The following is a 16,591-nucleotide window of genomic DNA, read 5'->3' as shown; positions in this document are numbered from 1 at the left end:
TTCTATTAAACTGGCATTCCATGATGCTCACCTGCCCCACACGATTGCTAAAGACAAAGCAGGTACAGAAGCAAATGTGGTGAAGAAAGCTGATGGTGCCTGGCTATCAAAAGATATAGCACCTGGGGTCTTAAAGGATTGAAGGTAAACAAGCGGCCATCTAGCTGAGAAACAACAAAGCCCACATGGAAGAAGCACACCAGTCTGTGTGATCATGAGGTGTTGATATGATCGGGTATCAGGCATCAAAGAACAAAAAATTCATATCACTGTGAATGAGGGAGAGTGTGGAGTGGAGACCCATAGCCCATCTGTAGGCAACTGAACATCCCCTTACAGAAGGATCGCGGGGAGGAGACGAGCCAGTCATGGTGCAGCATAGCACTGATGAAACATACAGCTTTCCTCTAGTTCTGCAATGCTTCCACCCCCCACCCCCGCTATCATGATCCCAATTCTACCTTACAAATCCGGCTAGGCCAGAAGATGTATCGTGGTATAGATAAGAACTGGAAACACCGGTAATCCAGGACAGATAAACCTCTCAGGACCAATAATGAGAGCAGCGATACCAGGAGGGGAAGGTGAGGGAGGAAGGGGGAACTGATCACAATGATCTACTTATAACCCCCTCCCTTGAGGATGGACAACAGAAAAGTGAGTGAAGGAAAACATTAGACAGTGTAAGACATGACAAAACAATAATTATTTATAACTTATCAAGGATTCATGAGGGAGAGGAAAAATAAGGAGCAGATACCAAGGGCTCAAGTAGAAAGCAAATGTTTTGAGAATGACAAAGGCAACAAATGTACAGATGTGCTTGACACAATGGATGTATGGATTGTGATAAGAGTTGTACGAGCCCCAATAAACTGATTTAGAAAAGAAAAGGAGGAAATAAGAAAAAAAGAAAAGGGCAAAAACATATATGTGTATATACACATACACATATATATAATTATATAAATATAGGTATATTTGTGATGCACATATATTTAAATACAATAAGGAAGCAGATGGACTTTGGGCCCCTACTAAAATCTCACCTAAGAGTGGCAAAACAGGGAGGGTAAAGGGAGAATGGGTAGGAAAGAGGGAACCGATTACATGGAACTGTGTGTGACCTCCTCCCTGGGGGACAGACAACCGAAAAGTGGATGAAGGGAGACGTCGGATAGGGCAAGATATGACAAAATACCCATTTGTAAACTATCAAGGGCTCATGCGGGAGGGGGCAGCGGGGAGGGAGGGGAAAAATGAGGACCTAGTGTCGGGGGGGTTAAATGGAGAGAAAATGTTTTGAGAAACGATGTACAAATGCGCTTTACACAATTGATGTGTGTATGGATTGGGATAACAGTTGTATGAGCCCCTAATAAAATGTTTAAAAAAAATAAATAAAGAAAGAAAGAAAATGTTTTGGAAAAGATGATGAAAACATATGTCAAGATGTGTTTGATACAATGGATATATGCATGGATTGTGATAAGAGCTGTAAGAGCCCCCAATAAAATAAAATTAAAATTAAAAAAATAACAAAAAATAAAAAATACATAAAATCTCACCTAAGTACAAGAACGGTTTGTCATCAATGCAGAACCCCCACCCCTGGGGATGAACAACAGAAACATGCTTGAAGGGAGACAGCGGATGGTATAAGATATAAAAATAATCATAATTTATCAAAGGTTTACAAGGGTGGGAGGGTGGGGGAAGAAGGGCAAAAAGAGGAGCTGATACCAAGGATACAAATAGAAAGTAAATATTTAGAAAATGATGATGGCAATATATGTGCTTCATACAATGTATGGATTGTTATTAGAGCTGTTAGAGCCCCCAATAAAATGATCTAACAATTACCAAAAAAAAAAAAAAGATTTGTTTCAAGCCCCCAATAAAATAATTTAAAGAAAAAGAAAAGGAACAAAATTTGAGTTCCTTAAGGAGGCTAAAACTGCTGTTCAGATATGATATAAGAAATGTTTCCCAAAGCAGGCACTACTGCCCTGATGGGATAGGTGGGGTCACTGTAATGATTAGTGCGTTGTAACACAGACAACCACACTTGCACCTAGATTGTGGGCTATCGTAGAGAAGTTCTTAATTGGGGTGGGGGTGGGGGAGAAAGTGCTAAGTAACTTCATTTTTTCTGAAAAGGGGCAGTAGGCTAACTAAATGTGAGAATGTGTGGTGGAAACGGGCCGGGGACGGGTTTGTGGGATAGATACACTGCCTGGAGAAACAATAGCTTTACACAGGGTTCTGTGCTCTTTTTCTCCTTACTCTAATACGTACAGCGGGCATGAGTAGACGCTAACTTGAGGGCAACTAACAACAAAAGCATCTCTATCTTTTTTACTTGCCACTTGGCTCACCTTGAGCAAACTGCCGCCCTACCCCAGACTGCAGAATCCTTTCTGAAGTCTTGTTTTAATGTGGCCTTTTACATTATAGAGAGCGTGGCTGAGAAAAGTCCCGCAACAACCTGGCAGTTCCAATGTCAGTCTCCAGCTTCGTGGTTAATAATCTTTTTTATAATCCCATAAGTCTTTGTGGCACAAGGAGTCGGGCTGCTAACGGAAAGGTCAGCAGTCACAACCACCAACTGTGTAACCAGTGACAGCATCAGAGACCCACAGGGACAGTTCTACCCTGTCTTGACTCTGTAGCCCGGAGTTTGATTTGTCAAGTCTTTGCTAGGCATTCATTGCTGGTTCTTTCCTTCAGGGCTTTGCATTCAGAGACATTGAGAGATTCCTATCTTTGGGATTTTTTTCTCTGCTCATGAATTTGATGGATTGTTATCTCATTTAGGATGAAAAAAGTCATGGTGTTTTGCTTTAATTCGTGTTTTCAGAGTCTTCTGTGAATGTTCTCTGTAAAATCAGACTATTTCCGTTCTCACTACACTATTTCAGAGCTTCATCAGTTGAAGAGGTTGTTAGGTGTTGATAGGGTGAGACAGCTTTATCACTTTCTTTCATTAGCTATGGGCTAGCCCAGTGGTTCTCAACCTGTGGGTCACGACCCCCTTAGGGGTCGAAGGACCCTTTCATAGGGGTTGCCTAATACATCCTACATATCAAATATTTACATTATGATTCATAACAGTAGCCAAATGACAGTTATGAAGTAGCAACGACAATGATGTTATGATTGGGTGGGTCAGCACCATATGAGGCACTGTATGAAAGGGTCGCAGCATGAGGAAGGTGGAGAACCACTGGGCTAGCCCTTCTCCAACTTGCTGCTTGTTCTAGATATTCTTTTCTTCTTCTTTTTTCAAACTTTGTTTTTAAACCATTTTATTTTTAGGGGCTGATACAACTCTTATCATAATCCATACACACAACAATCGTGTAAAGCACATTCTTATATTCATTGCCCTCATTATTCCCAAAACATTTGCTCTCCACCCAAGGCTCTGGCATCAGCTCCTCATTTCCCCCCTCCCTCCATGCTCCCCTTTCCCTCATGAACCCTTGATAATCCATAAATTATTATTTTGTCATATCTTACACTATCCGACATCTCCCTTTACCCACTTTTCTGTTGTTCATCCCCCAGGGAGGAGGTTATATAGAGACCTTTATAATCAGTCCCCTCTTTCTACCCCACCTTCCCTCTAACTTCCAGTATCGCCACTCTCACCACTGGTCCTGAAGGGATCATCTGTCCTGGATCCCCTGTGTTTCCAGTTCCTATCTGTACCAGTCTACATCCTCTGGTCTAGCCAGATTTGTAAGGTAGAATTGGGATCATGATAGTGGAGGGTTGGGGAGGAAGCATTTAAGAACTAGAGGAAAGTTGTATGTTTCATCGTTGCTACACTGCACCCTGACTGGCTCGTCTCCTCCCCACAACCCTTCCATAAGAAAAACTTCCCAGCTTAATGAATGGAAACCAGGCAAGCAGCTAGACTGAATCCCAAACTGTTTTATTAGGACATAATCCAGACATCATACCATTCAATAGTTCAGTCTGATCAAGCTGTGTTGTACAATCACTACCACAATCAGTTTCAAAACATTTTCTTCTTTCTTGTACTCCTTGATATCAGCTCCCCATTACCTGCCCCCACCTTCCCTATCATACCCCCCAGGAAACCTTATCCTACTTATTGTCTCTATAGATCCAGAGTTTCATTAGACATTATTTTCTCTTAAGGTGTGGAATGTTTGAAGAACAAGGCTCCACATCACAAGAAAAAAATGCTAGATTTATCGTCACTTCTAGATTGGGTGCTTGACATTTTCATTTCTTTGTAATAGTTTGGCTTGCACTGAGGTGAGATTCCCCTTGCATTCGCTTGCTAGGATACAATGTAAAAAACATGATACATTGCCCTCAAGGTGTTGGGAAATGAACTGTGGAAATGTCGTGTGCTGTTTTAATGTAAGAAGCTAGAGCCAGATACAAATAAGTAGCTCTGCACTAAAGGAGACCTAAGGAGCCCTGGCTGTGGTGTGTGTAGTGTGTTATGCATTAGGCTGCTAATTACAAGGTCAGTAGTTTGAACATACAAGCTTCTCCACGGGAGAAAAATTAGGCTGTCTGTTTATGTAAAAAAAAATAAAATAAAATTTGGAAACCCAAAGCTTTACTCTGCTCTATAAAGTCAGAATCAACACAGTGGAAGAGCGTAAGAGAGTGAGTGAGTGAGTGAGTGATTAATACTGTAATCCTAGTATTATAATCAAAACAGACAATAGCAAGTGGTGAGGATGTAGAGAAATTAGAACCACAACACATTACTGATGGGAATGTAAACTGGCACAGCTATTTTAGAAAAGTATGGCAGTTCTTCACAAATTTAAACATAGCATTACCATTAGATGCAGCAATTCCAATTGTAGGTGTATATATAAGGGAATTAAACACATATGCCCATACACAAGCTTGTGTATGGATGTTCTTAACCCCAAAGTGGAAACAGCTCCAATGTTCATCAGCTGATGAATGTACAAAGAACCTATAGCCTATCTGTGTAATAGAATTTTATTAGGATTAAGGATGAAGTGTTGATACTTGCAACAACATTGTTAAACAATGAAAACTGTGTACTAGATGAAAGAAGCCAGACACAAAAGGCCACACATTTATGATTCCATTTGCATGCAACTTCCAGAAGAGGCCAATCTATAGAGACAGAAAGTCGATTCCTGGTGGCTAGGGACGGGAGGGAGAAGGAGGGAATGACGAGTGGTGTTTCCTTTTGGGGTGTGGATAATATTCTGAGATTAGATTGTTTTGCCCCAAATTCACTGCTATCAAGTCATTGAGACCCTATAGGGCCGAGTAGAACTGCCTCTGTGAGTTTCTGAGAACGTAACTCCTTTACAGAGTAGAGAGCCTCCTTTTTCTCCCTCAGAGCACCTGTTGGTTTCAAACTGCTGACCTTGCAATTAGTAGTCCAACTGATAAGCACTGTGCCACCTGGGCTCTTGTGGCGATGGTTACACAACTCGAACTAAGGAAATCCCCAGGTTACAACTGAGATCTGTTTCTGACTGTGTCTGCAGGTGGAATTGTAGGTGAGTTGGAACAGGTGCATCACGTTCTTATTTAACCTTACCTACTCCCCAAAAGCATTGGAGTCTCAAGAAACCACTGGGGTAGCTCTACCCCATCCCATAGGGTTGTTATGAGTCGGAATTGACTCAAGGGCAGTGAGTTTGGTTTGGTTAGTGCAAGAACTGTGGGATAAATGTTGGGCTGCTAACTTCAAGGTCAGCAGTTTAAACCTACCAGCTGCTCCTTGGAGAAAGATGAGGCTAACAGCCCCCATGAACATTTGCAGACGAAGAAACCTTATATGCGGTTGAGTCAGAATAGACTCAGTGGCAATGGGTTTAAGGCAAGAAAACACTTGAAACCTTTTCAATGATATAAAAAAAACTGCACATGCAGCAAGTGAAGGAGATTGTGATGAATTTGTTGCAACCAGAGGTTGGTTCAGTCGTTTCATAGTGAGTGCAAATTAATATCAAATTAAAGGGCAAGGAAGAGTTGTTTGGAAGTTCCATCGTAAGAACTATTATATACTTTTTAGAAGGGTGAATTTGATGGTAGGTGAATTACGTTCACTAAAGCTATTATGTATATAAATGTTACTATAACTACTAGAAATTATAAAAGTACATTTAAATTTCATTTTATAGGATTCAAGTCTATAAAACCTCTCTCTTTAATGTCCTTTTCTTTAACAGGAAACCTGACAATGATATTGCCATTTTGGTTTTAATGAATGACATTCTTCTGGTTGGAGTTTTTAATATTCTTTGCAGTATGTGTGTGCCTGTGTGTGTGTGTAGGGGGTATACACTAATGTGTATATTTTTCTTTGGAGTTTGAATGTAGTACTTGAACATATTTTTTTAAGTATTTGCCAGTAGGAAAATGAAGATCAAACTGTAATAAATTCATTTTGTTAAGTCATAAAATAGTGAAATTCTTCTCAGAGTACAAGTTATCACAGGTTTCCCAATTTTCTTGGTTAATCTTGGCTCCTTGGAAGGGAAAACACATATACACATTATAAATGTACAGAATTCTGCTATGTGTACCAGAATAGGCTGAGCACTTAAGTGCATGAAAAGTACTGATAGACCATGGAAAATAATTTGAATTATAGAGTGAACAGATTCCAGAATGCAAAGAAAGGAATAGGAAATCTATTTCACTGAAGAAGGAATCAAATCATTTCCAAAGGCCCCAAGAAGTCTTTAGGCATCTCCTCTAAGGACTAATCTGTGAAAATGTTGTCTAAGCCTGTCTTCTGCATAGGACGTTTGAATGTCAGTATTAATTAATATGTGTGCACACAGAAGTGTGTTTGTTTTTCTTGACCAGGAAGTGGTTTCTTTTAAAAGTACAGGAACAGAGAGAGAGAGAGAGAGAGAGAGAGAGAGAGAGAGAGAGAGAGAGAGAGAGAGTGATTGATTATCTCTATTCTATTTCACAAAGAATTATGGTCTTTTAACATTTTGAGTCCATAAAGAAGGTTTTTTTAGAGCTTGGCACTGTAGTGTACTATACTTGATTATAGGTCTCAATCAAAGTTGATGTACTCCAAAGTCCATCAGTGTGATTAATGGGCTCCTAATCATTCTTTTATTTCCTAGATTTGCCCTCTTTTGTGTAGGTTCACAGTTTTGAGTTGGACCTTGAATTATCCTTTATAGGGGGGGCTGAAATCCTTGTGAATATGTTTAGTTTATCATTTGCATGTTTCTTTGTAATTTCTTGGATTTCTCTTGCTTGAATAAAATTGAATTTTGATTTCTTTTTGAATAAGTGAAAATTCTATGATAGTTTTACCATGTAAGATAGGAGATAGATAGATAGATAGATAGATAGATAGATAGATAGATAGATAGATAGATAGATACAGAAGGTGCTTCAAAAAGTTTGTGGGGAAATTCCATTATCTTTTAATTACATTTTTCCACCAACTTCGTGAATACCCCATGTGTATGTGTGTGTGAGTATGGATGCAAATATAGATATATACACAAGCACACTCAGTTTTCCCCACCAGAAGTTCCTGTGAGTTTGGGTTTCATTCCCCTCCCCTCAAAAAGCGAATGAAACCTTCTTGTATTCTAAGAGAAATAAGGAAGTGTACGAGGAGAAGAGATGACTATACAGGAAACGTAACTGATCACTCACTCTTTACTATTGCAGTCGGCACAGGACTGGCTGGTAAGCACAATCTCTTGAATGGGGAAAGAAGAAAAAGAGATGACTTCTGAACTCTATGAGGACTTTGAATACTTTTAAGAAAGTATTGTACCTGTGCCTAAAGCAAACTCACTGCTGTCAAATGGATTTGGGCTCATGGAGACCCTGTGTGACAGAGTAGAACTGCCCGGGTGGGTTTGAACAGCTAACCTTGCTGTAAGCAGCTCAATGCTTATCCCACAGTGCCACCAGAGCTTCCTGACTGTACTTATGATACATCATTTTTAAAACCTCTGACCCTGTTAAAATGAATGCTGCCTTTGACATTAGGAAATGTTGTGTATCTAGTGATTGCTTTGATGTTTGTTTTGTTTCCAACAGTGCCCTTAAAGATAGCCGTTTCCCCCCAATGACAAGGGGCGAGCTGCCACGGCTTTTCTGCTCGGTGTCTCTGCTCACTAACTTCGAAGATGTCTGTGATTATTTGGATTGGGAGGTAAGACTGTCGAAGAATTTTAAAGCACCATGAAGGTAAATCTTGAGTAGATATTAAAAATTTGGCGCAGAAAATTAATCTTTCAACTCATTCTCTATTATTATTATGATGGCAGCCGAGGGTCACACAGTTCAATAAAAGCACAGCTGGTCAGGGGGATATGTGTGAAGGACCTTTGTAGAACTGTGTAATCCCCAAACTGCAGTTGGTCTCTCCTTTTCTCCAACACCTTTTACCAGAGCACCTCAAAAGAGCTGTGATGAGCTCCCAAGAAGGATTGATTGGAGTTTATTTTTCCTCATACTTCCATTATTCCTAGACACTCTGGCATAACCGTCGCCACGTGATTCGATGGTCACAGGATGCAAGAAACGAGCAAAACAGGATCATACTCATACACCAGTTGGGGAAATCAGCTCCTGGATAATAATAGAGTGTTGATTAACTAGCGTTAAATAATGCTAATTCATTCTTCTCTACCTTAATTTATGCACTTAATCACAACTAACATACAATTAAGGTTGTAGCTGGGGTGTCTGTGTCTTTCCATTATTAGAGTAGACTATCGATTCTCTTTGTTTTATCCTTAAGTATATGAAGTTGGCTTGGTATTGACATGCAGAGGGACTCACCATCATTTGCTTAGCTGGTGGGGGGCAGTGGTAATTGAATATATGTCTATGAAACCTTATCCCTGAACACACCCCATACAAGCGCCCACTCTATTCAAGGCACTGTCTTACATGCGCAAAAGGGATCAGATTTGGCTCCTGCCAGAATATGCCTCAGGCATCCCCAGTGGTGCTGTGCATTAGGCATTGGGCTACTAACAGAAAGGTCAGTCGTTCAAAACCGCTAGCCATTCTGAGGGAAACAGGCAAGGCGCTGTGTTTCTGTAAAGATGTACAGCTTTAGAAACCCAGGGGAGCAGTTCTACTCTGTCTTGGAGATAAAACACCATATCATCTCTTAACAGAGAGCAATAATGAGTCTAAAGAAATAAGGGCTATAAGAATGAAAGGAAGGACCATAGACTAGGAGGATGCCAAGGTTTATTGGCACAGCATAGTTCACAAGGAAACAATAACAAGACTAGAACAATGGGAAATCAGGGATATGCATAGCATTCATTCTCTCCTTCACACTCATAAATTGCACTAATCATTATAATATGCCTTGCCCTGTTGTTTTTTGTGTTTTTTTTCAAAAGGAGCATCTCCCCTAGTAACTAAGATATTTTGCCTTGTGGACAATTCATTGGACTTCTATTTTATTTTTGGCTGTACCCTGATTCCTAGTGAGATTTTTGACAACTCACTGCACTGCAATATAGTTTTTCCACATTCAGTTCCCAATCTTCATTGGAAAAAACCCAACACTATAAATTATTGCTGTTATGGCAGAACTACTGATAAACTTTTTGCCACAGAGAGTAGAAAGAAAATGTTTCTCCTAACTTTTGTGATTTTGTGGGGGGACATGATCAGATCATGAAACCATCTCATGATTTCTCATGAAGAAAAAAAATGAGAATGCTGATCCTAGTAAATTTGGAATGTAGAAAAGCCTGTTGTATAATGAACATCTGCTAATTTATATTTTTATGTAAATGTGTTATTCCTTTTTTAATTTTTCTTAAGTAGAGGTCTACCAATGTTATGGAAGTGTTTCCCAGTGATTTATTTTTCAATTGCCCCCAAATATATCCCCTATTTACTAATAATTGCCATAGTTTGGGATGACTCTCTTTCACTGATATAAGGGTGCTGCTGCTGTTTTAGCCAGCATTCGATTTGTTTTCTGGAGTGTGTGTGTGTGTGTGTGTGTGTGTGTGTGTGTGTGTGTTTGCACACGTGTACTGGGTCTGAGAGATAGACAGCTGTGAACCCTATATGTGGGTGCATATGTTTGGGGGAAGGAAAAATGGGGAACCCCAGAGTTAAGGTTGAGCTCAGAATATACATCATCCTCTTTAGCCGACTTAAAGCACTGTCTACAGCTAAAATCTGTATGCGTGTACTTTTTTATGTTCATGAGCTGTATCACTATTCTGTTAGGAGAATGGGAGCTAAAACACTTATGAATTGCTACTGTGTAGTCTTTCAGGGTGTATTTATCATCTCTGGTCATTATCTGTGAGCATGAGTTTCTAGAAGATTCTATACTGCCCTTTGGAATGTGATGCTTAGTATATTCAGTGGAACTCAAATATTGGTGTCTATTATGTTTTCCTGTTGAAGCAAAATGAAAATGTATTCCCCTCTATTTTTATGTTTTTCATATATAAGCATTTAAATGTGAATTAAGTCCTGCTAAGATGGCTATTGGTAAGAGGAAAAGATTACCTTCCTCATTACTTTGTCATTGGGAACAGTATTTGACATAAGAGAAATTTGTTCCCAAAGAGTAAGGTTGAAAATTACCTTTTTAAGTACTAGGATATATATGAGATTTAGGAAATGAATAAAAATGAAATGGCATTATTGTAGGAATGATTTTCTGTGTGTTGTCCTTTATAACTCTGAAAAAGCATTACTTTAACACAAGAATGCCAAAGTAGAATTAAAGACATTTTAAAAATCATTTATTAATATGACTCTCCAAGGAGGTGTTCAAACAAAACCTTGTGCCTGAACATTCTTCATAGAAGCCTGATACATAATACCCCAAGGGTGGGAACAGCCCAAATGTTCATCAACTGCGGACTGGATAAAGAAAATGTGGTGTGTCCATATTAAAAACCATAGCCCCAAACCGTTTCCATCAAGTTGATGCCAGCTCATGGTGACGTGTGTGTTGTGCAGTAGATCTGCACTCAGAGCATTTTTAAGGCCGGAGCCATTTGAAAGCAGATGACCAGGCCTTACATCAGAGTGCCGAGGTTATTAACTGCGCGCTGATCTGCACCAGCTGCCCATGGACTCCATACAGCTCTGTAAGAAACTTATTCAACCATAAAAAAGGAAGGAAGTACTCACACATGCTCCACCATGAATGAACCTGAAAGACAGTATGCTAAGTGAAAGGAACTGGACACATCAATAGAAAATATTCAGAACAGGCAAATTCTTGGAAACAAGTTTCTTATATTAAAAAAAATGGAAAGGTTCTGGATCTTTGCATAGTTAAGTCATTACATCAACTACCTTGAAGGTCACTCTACTTCTGAACTTATATAATTATATAATACAATAATAATATTAAATTATATAGTAAAACACACTTCTTTATTGTATTTTTGTAAAGCCATTTAATAGTTTTCAGCAGCTACTGGGCAGGGAGAAGGAGGGAACAGGAAGCGATTCCTTAATAGATACGGCACTTCCATTTGGAGCAATGAAAATGTCCTGGTAGTTGCACATTGTGAATGGGCTCAATGTCACTCGACTTCAAAATGGTTTCAATGGTCAGTTTGATGTTACTGCATTTTCTCACAATAAAAATGCAAAAATTATATATGAATGATAATTGTTTCCATTTATTGAAGAAGAAAACAAAGTATTTCAAAATTATTTAACGAGAAACACTGTTGATAATTTGGATGAAGGTACTGTTAACATTTTGGAATATTTCTTGCCATTCTTTTTCTGTGTCTTTGTGTCAGTATATTTGCCTATTTATTTATGTAACTGGCATCATATTGAATATAAATGAATCGAATCACTTGGATGTCATAATGCTGATAATCTAAATCAATATATAGAAGAAGATTATGAGGAAGTCTTCTTCGATGGTTTACCTTTGTATATAAATGCATTTATATTAGATTGGGAATTTCCTTCATGGGAAATCAGTCTGTCTTATGAAAATCCAATCTTTCCTCTGAGAAATTGCACACTGTTCACTAGGTACAAGCTTTCTTCCATGAACAAAATTATCTGACTCACTGTAAATATCTCATTTTAAATTGAAGCACAAAGTATTTGCATCAGAGGTAACACAGGATAGGATTTCAAAATGTTGCCGAGTTGCTCTGGAAGAGAAGATCTGAAAGTCAACAATAGGTAATGAGGATGTTTTAGCTAAGCATCGGGTTGCTCTGGCCAAAGTCAAGTTGGAGATTTGAGGTGTGTTGCTTCAGTGGGATTCCTAATTAAAGAGATAAAAGTGCCCACACCAAAGCAGGCAAAAGAAGGAGTCTGGAAGCCCCCAAACGTAGAGTTAGGTAATTTCAGTAACAAGAGAGACATTTCTGTGGTCATGAGGTGAGGAGCGTGACCAGTGGCACCAGCCACCTAATTCTCCAATGCTCAGGGAACAAGTGACCTGCAACCAGGCTACCAACCCCCTGATTGTCTTCTTCATCTAAAGTGAGTGTTTTACTTTTTGTTTTTCTAACTCAATCTCTTTGAAAATCCTTTTGCTAACATGTCTCTAATTTTACAAAGTTAGTAGGAAGGAGGTTTAACTTCAGACTTGATTTTAGAGGCTACAAAGCTTCTGATCGTAATGTGCGGCATGCGTGGTAAACTGTTTCACAGGTATATGATTCATTTCAAATCAATGGTGAATTGACAGAATGATCAACAATGCGTCCATATGGATCCTCAGAAAAGCAATTACACCATTACAGATTCGTGTCTATAGGTAGCCACTCAATAAATCTGAGTAGATTTGATAATAAATTGTTGAAAACACCACCACTGTTGACAGTGGTTGTGAAGACAAAATGGACAGTTATTCCAGCCCTCCAACAATCATTAATCATTGCTCCCACCAAGATCTACTTATTCATTGCCTCAATAGGAGCCCTGGAGGGGTTACTGCTGTGGGCTGCTTACCGCAAGGTTAGCAGTTCAAAACCACCAGCCACTCCTTGGGATAAAGATGAGGTTTTTCTACTCCCATAAAGACTTACAGTCTCATAGTACTGCTCAATGCTCACCCCCATGAGGAGATCACTGAAGATCTGAATGCTATAGAAAAGTGTGGTGAAGAAACCAGATGGTGCTTGGCTATTGGGAAAAAAATATATCATCTGAGGCTTAAAGGCTTATCTTCAAACAAGCAGCCATATAAGGGAGGCATCAACTAAGTCCACATGGAAGAAGCACACCAGCCTGGGTGATGAAAGGATCATTAATGATAAAATCTAAAACTGAAGGAAGGAATGGTATCAGAGCTTAAATTATAAGCACGTGGTTTGCAGAAGGCTATAGATGACAGTGGAAACCCAGACTCTATTTGTGGTAGCTCCACATGGATTAAGCCTCAGGTGAATCCCCTCTGACCATAGTCGAGGGATGTGGACAACCTTGCTATCAGACAGCTAGCAGTATAACATCAATTAGGGCAGATGTAGTTAGGTTAAAATGTAATACTTTATCATTCGATCTCCCTTATGACCCATGATGATTTTTTCCCCATCTTTGCTATTTGCTGCTTTCTTTTCAATTGAGGTTTTTCTGTGTTTGTCTAGTCATTGTTAGTGGTTTTTTGATAATGTTGTAGTTTTGTTTGTTTGCCTCTGGTTTGTGTTCTGTATGATTTTCTGCATATGAAATCTAGGATGGGTGGATCTAAAAATTGATGGTTGCCTGGGAACATGGCAGGGAAGGATGGGGGGCAATGGGGAACTAACAATGAGTGCGAGAAGAAAATGTTCTCAGACTGGTTGTGATGATGACTGCACAAATCTGGATACAATTGAACGATTAAGTTGTAAGATACGTGAAGTATATAGCAATAAAAATGAAAAATAAGAAAAGGGTGACAGTCTTGGAAACCCATGGGAGCAGTCCTTCCCTGTCACACTCAGTGGGAATCCCCTCCATGGTAGTGAGTTGGGGGTTGAGAAGTATGAGAAGGGTGATGAGCGATCCATTTGGGGTGGGGGGTGGGGGGACAGTTCATGAACCGAACTGATACCTTGAAACATCTTCCTATGCAGTTGAAATGGTTATTAGATGAGGGAAAGTGCCCTCTGGGGAGAAATGCACCATGACCCTGCCTTGCGTGTGAACACAGGACCTTCTCACCATTGGGCTGTGTTCGTCAAGTCGCCGCCTTATCTGAATTTCGAATGGCGGGATTATTGGCAGACCCTTCGGGGGAAAAAAAGAGACCCTCGTGTAGCCTACTGGGCCCTCTACAACAGTCTTCAGCCTGGAACTAGAGCCGTGTGTCCTGTGAAAGAGCTGAACGGCTAGAAGACCAGTGTCGTTAGGAGAGTCAGAGCTTGACTTGCAGGGTCATTCTAGGTCTGGCATCTCCAACTACTTGTTTGCAGGATGATCCGCATGAACACACTTTTTGTTTGCAGAAGAACTCGTAAAGCAAATATGCTAACTAGTGATTTTGTGGGAGCTAATGGAACAATCTGCTGACAGGAGTCAAAATATTTTCTAAATTGTAGTCAGACCTCAGTTATCTCTCTGCTTGAGAGATGAAATCATGTGGAGGCGCAAGGAACCGATCTTTTCTGTCTTTGAATGCAGACCCTGAGATCCTATTTCAATAGCTAGATGGGAATTGTTTTCACAAACCATAAGGTGGCGTTTTGCTGTGGCCAGCTGCCTGGATCACTGAGTCTCACCTGCCCACACAGCTGTCCCTCGGGCAACACATAGTGGTCCAAAGACAGACTGTTCCTTCATAGCACACATTGCTTACATGTAATCAACCCGTGCTGGGTGGAACTGGCCAGCAGGATTGCTGTGTGATGCCAGAAATCTGTCCCTGGACTGTAGAGCTGGGCCCCAGAACCCCAGCCTGGCTCTGTCCCTAAAGTACCAAAGCATCTATCATCATCCGTAAGCCTTGTCAGCCACCTGGTTCTCAGAGAGCTACACTTCACTCTTAAAAGCAACCTTGAAGGCATACCTCTTGAGTGATCAGGGCTCCATTTCTGACGTGGCAGCTTGCAGTTAATAATAGAGTGCTTTTGCAATAACCTTCGTGAGAGTAGACGGATGAGATGAGCAAATTCGGCAACTGTCATTCTCTCTCATAGATTTTAGAAGTGAATGTTCTCCTTTTCATTTTTTTAGCTCCTTTGAATGTACGACTGAAAAGTTCCCATTTATCCCCAGATGATGTGTGACTCACAGAGCCATCGAGTGAAAGACGTGACTTCCAGTTGTAGATGTTATTTGTTTCTTCCAACAGTGCTGTACAGTAGTTGGGATAGGTTATCAGGAGAGACCCGTCTCTGGTGAAGGACATCAGGCCCGGTAAAGTAGAAGGTCCCAAAAGAAGAGGAAGACTCTCAGGGAGACAGATGGACCCAGTGGGTGTGAACCCAGTGATGACTGTGAAGATGGCCCAGGGCCTCGCTTTGTTTCCTTCTGTTGACCATGGGGTGGTTCTGAGTTGGAGCCAGCAAGCCAGCACCGAACCACCACCAGGATCTAAAGCAGCGGTTCTCAACTTGGGGGTCACGACCCCTTTGGGGGTCGGATGACCATTTCACAGAGGTCGCCCGACTCATAACAGTAGCAAAATGACAGTGATGAAGTAGCAATGAAAATAATGTGATGGTTGGGGGTCAGCAGCACGTGAGGAACTGTATGAGAGGGTTGCGGCCTGAGGAAGGTTGAGAACCACTGATCTGCAGCATGTTCTTCTCCTCTAACTTTGGATGGCTGCCTTGACATCGTAAGAATGATATATTTAGCAAAATGCTTCTTACACTGTTTTCCAGAGATGATAAGATTTATGTATGCCAGTATTTATTAGTATGACAATTTAGCCTTTGTCCTGATTCTTTACTTTAAATGTTTTTCATGTGCTGTGAAGCATTGGGAAAGGAATGTGTCATGTCTCCTGGCCTTCTAGAAAGAATGTGCTGTGAGTCAACAAGTCAATGTGTAAGAAGCCATAGAAAGTAAAGTCACGTTTTAGGAGATGATTGAATCCAGAAACATCTCCGTTAGCCCTTGGTACTTGGGCGGAATGGGCTGTTCAGTCCATTCTTGGACCTCCTGGAGCTGTTTTCTACCGTCCTCCCATTGTGTTGGGGATGTTTTCCTCCTTCGTCCCTCAACATCCACAGACCCTTTCCTTGTTCTCCTCGAAGAGTTGCACGGTTGTTTGTTCTCTCGTGTTCAATAGGCAGGGGGTGGGGGGGTGGTGTCTGCAGTGTTTACTCAAAAGAGTGCTGAATTTTGAGCCTTCCAGAGACTCCGACTCTATTCCTTACTGCCACTGGCCAGCTCAGTGACCCTTCTGCACCTTGCAATTCTTCACCAGGCAGCTGAAAAGATTGGACTAGCTAACACCTAAGGTCCCTTCTGATGCGGAGGCTCACACTGTGTGAGGAGCTCACACTGTGTGAGGCTGTGACTCCTTTAAAAAAAGAATGCTTTGCTTTCATTATCCTCTTAGAGACTGACTCGCCACTAGTCAGTTAGAAATGAGAAAGGCTGGATGAACAATCTGGAGGAGAAAGAAAACAACGGACTGACAGTT

General features: G+C 40.6%; 1 protein-coding gene across 2 annotated transcripts in view; it reads left to right on the top strand.

Annotated features, from left to right (window-relative positions):
• AMMECR1 (AMMECR nuclear protein 1) overlaps positions 1-16,591 on the top strand; it is a 164,789-nt gene that overhangs the window by 133,744 nt on the left and 14,454 nt on the right. For both annotated transcript variants that reach the window (XM_004710047.2, XM_004710046.2), the window contains one exon: positions 8,068-8,182. In XM_004710047.2, coding sequence (XP_004710104.1) covers positions 8,068-8,182 — 115 coding nt within the window. The remainder of the gene's footprint in view (positions 1-8,067; positions 8,183-16,591) is intronic.

Source organism: Echinops telfairi, unplaced genomic scaffold, assembly GCF_000313985.2.
Source record: "Echinops telfairi isolate 266 unplaced genomic scaffold, ASM31398v2 ScPeMD7_7427;HRSCAF=8465, whole genome shotgun sequence".
In the NCBI taxonomy this organism is placed as follows: Eukaryota; Metazoa; Chordata; class Mammalia; order Afrosoricida; family Tenrecidae; genus Echinops; species Echinops telfairi.
Note: the sequence above shows the minus strand (reverse complement) of the source record. Positions and strands in the feature narration are given on the sequence as shown.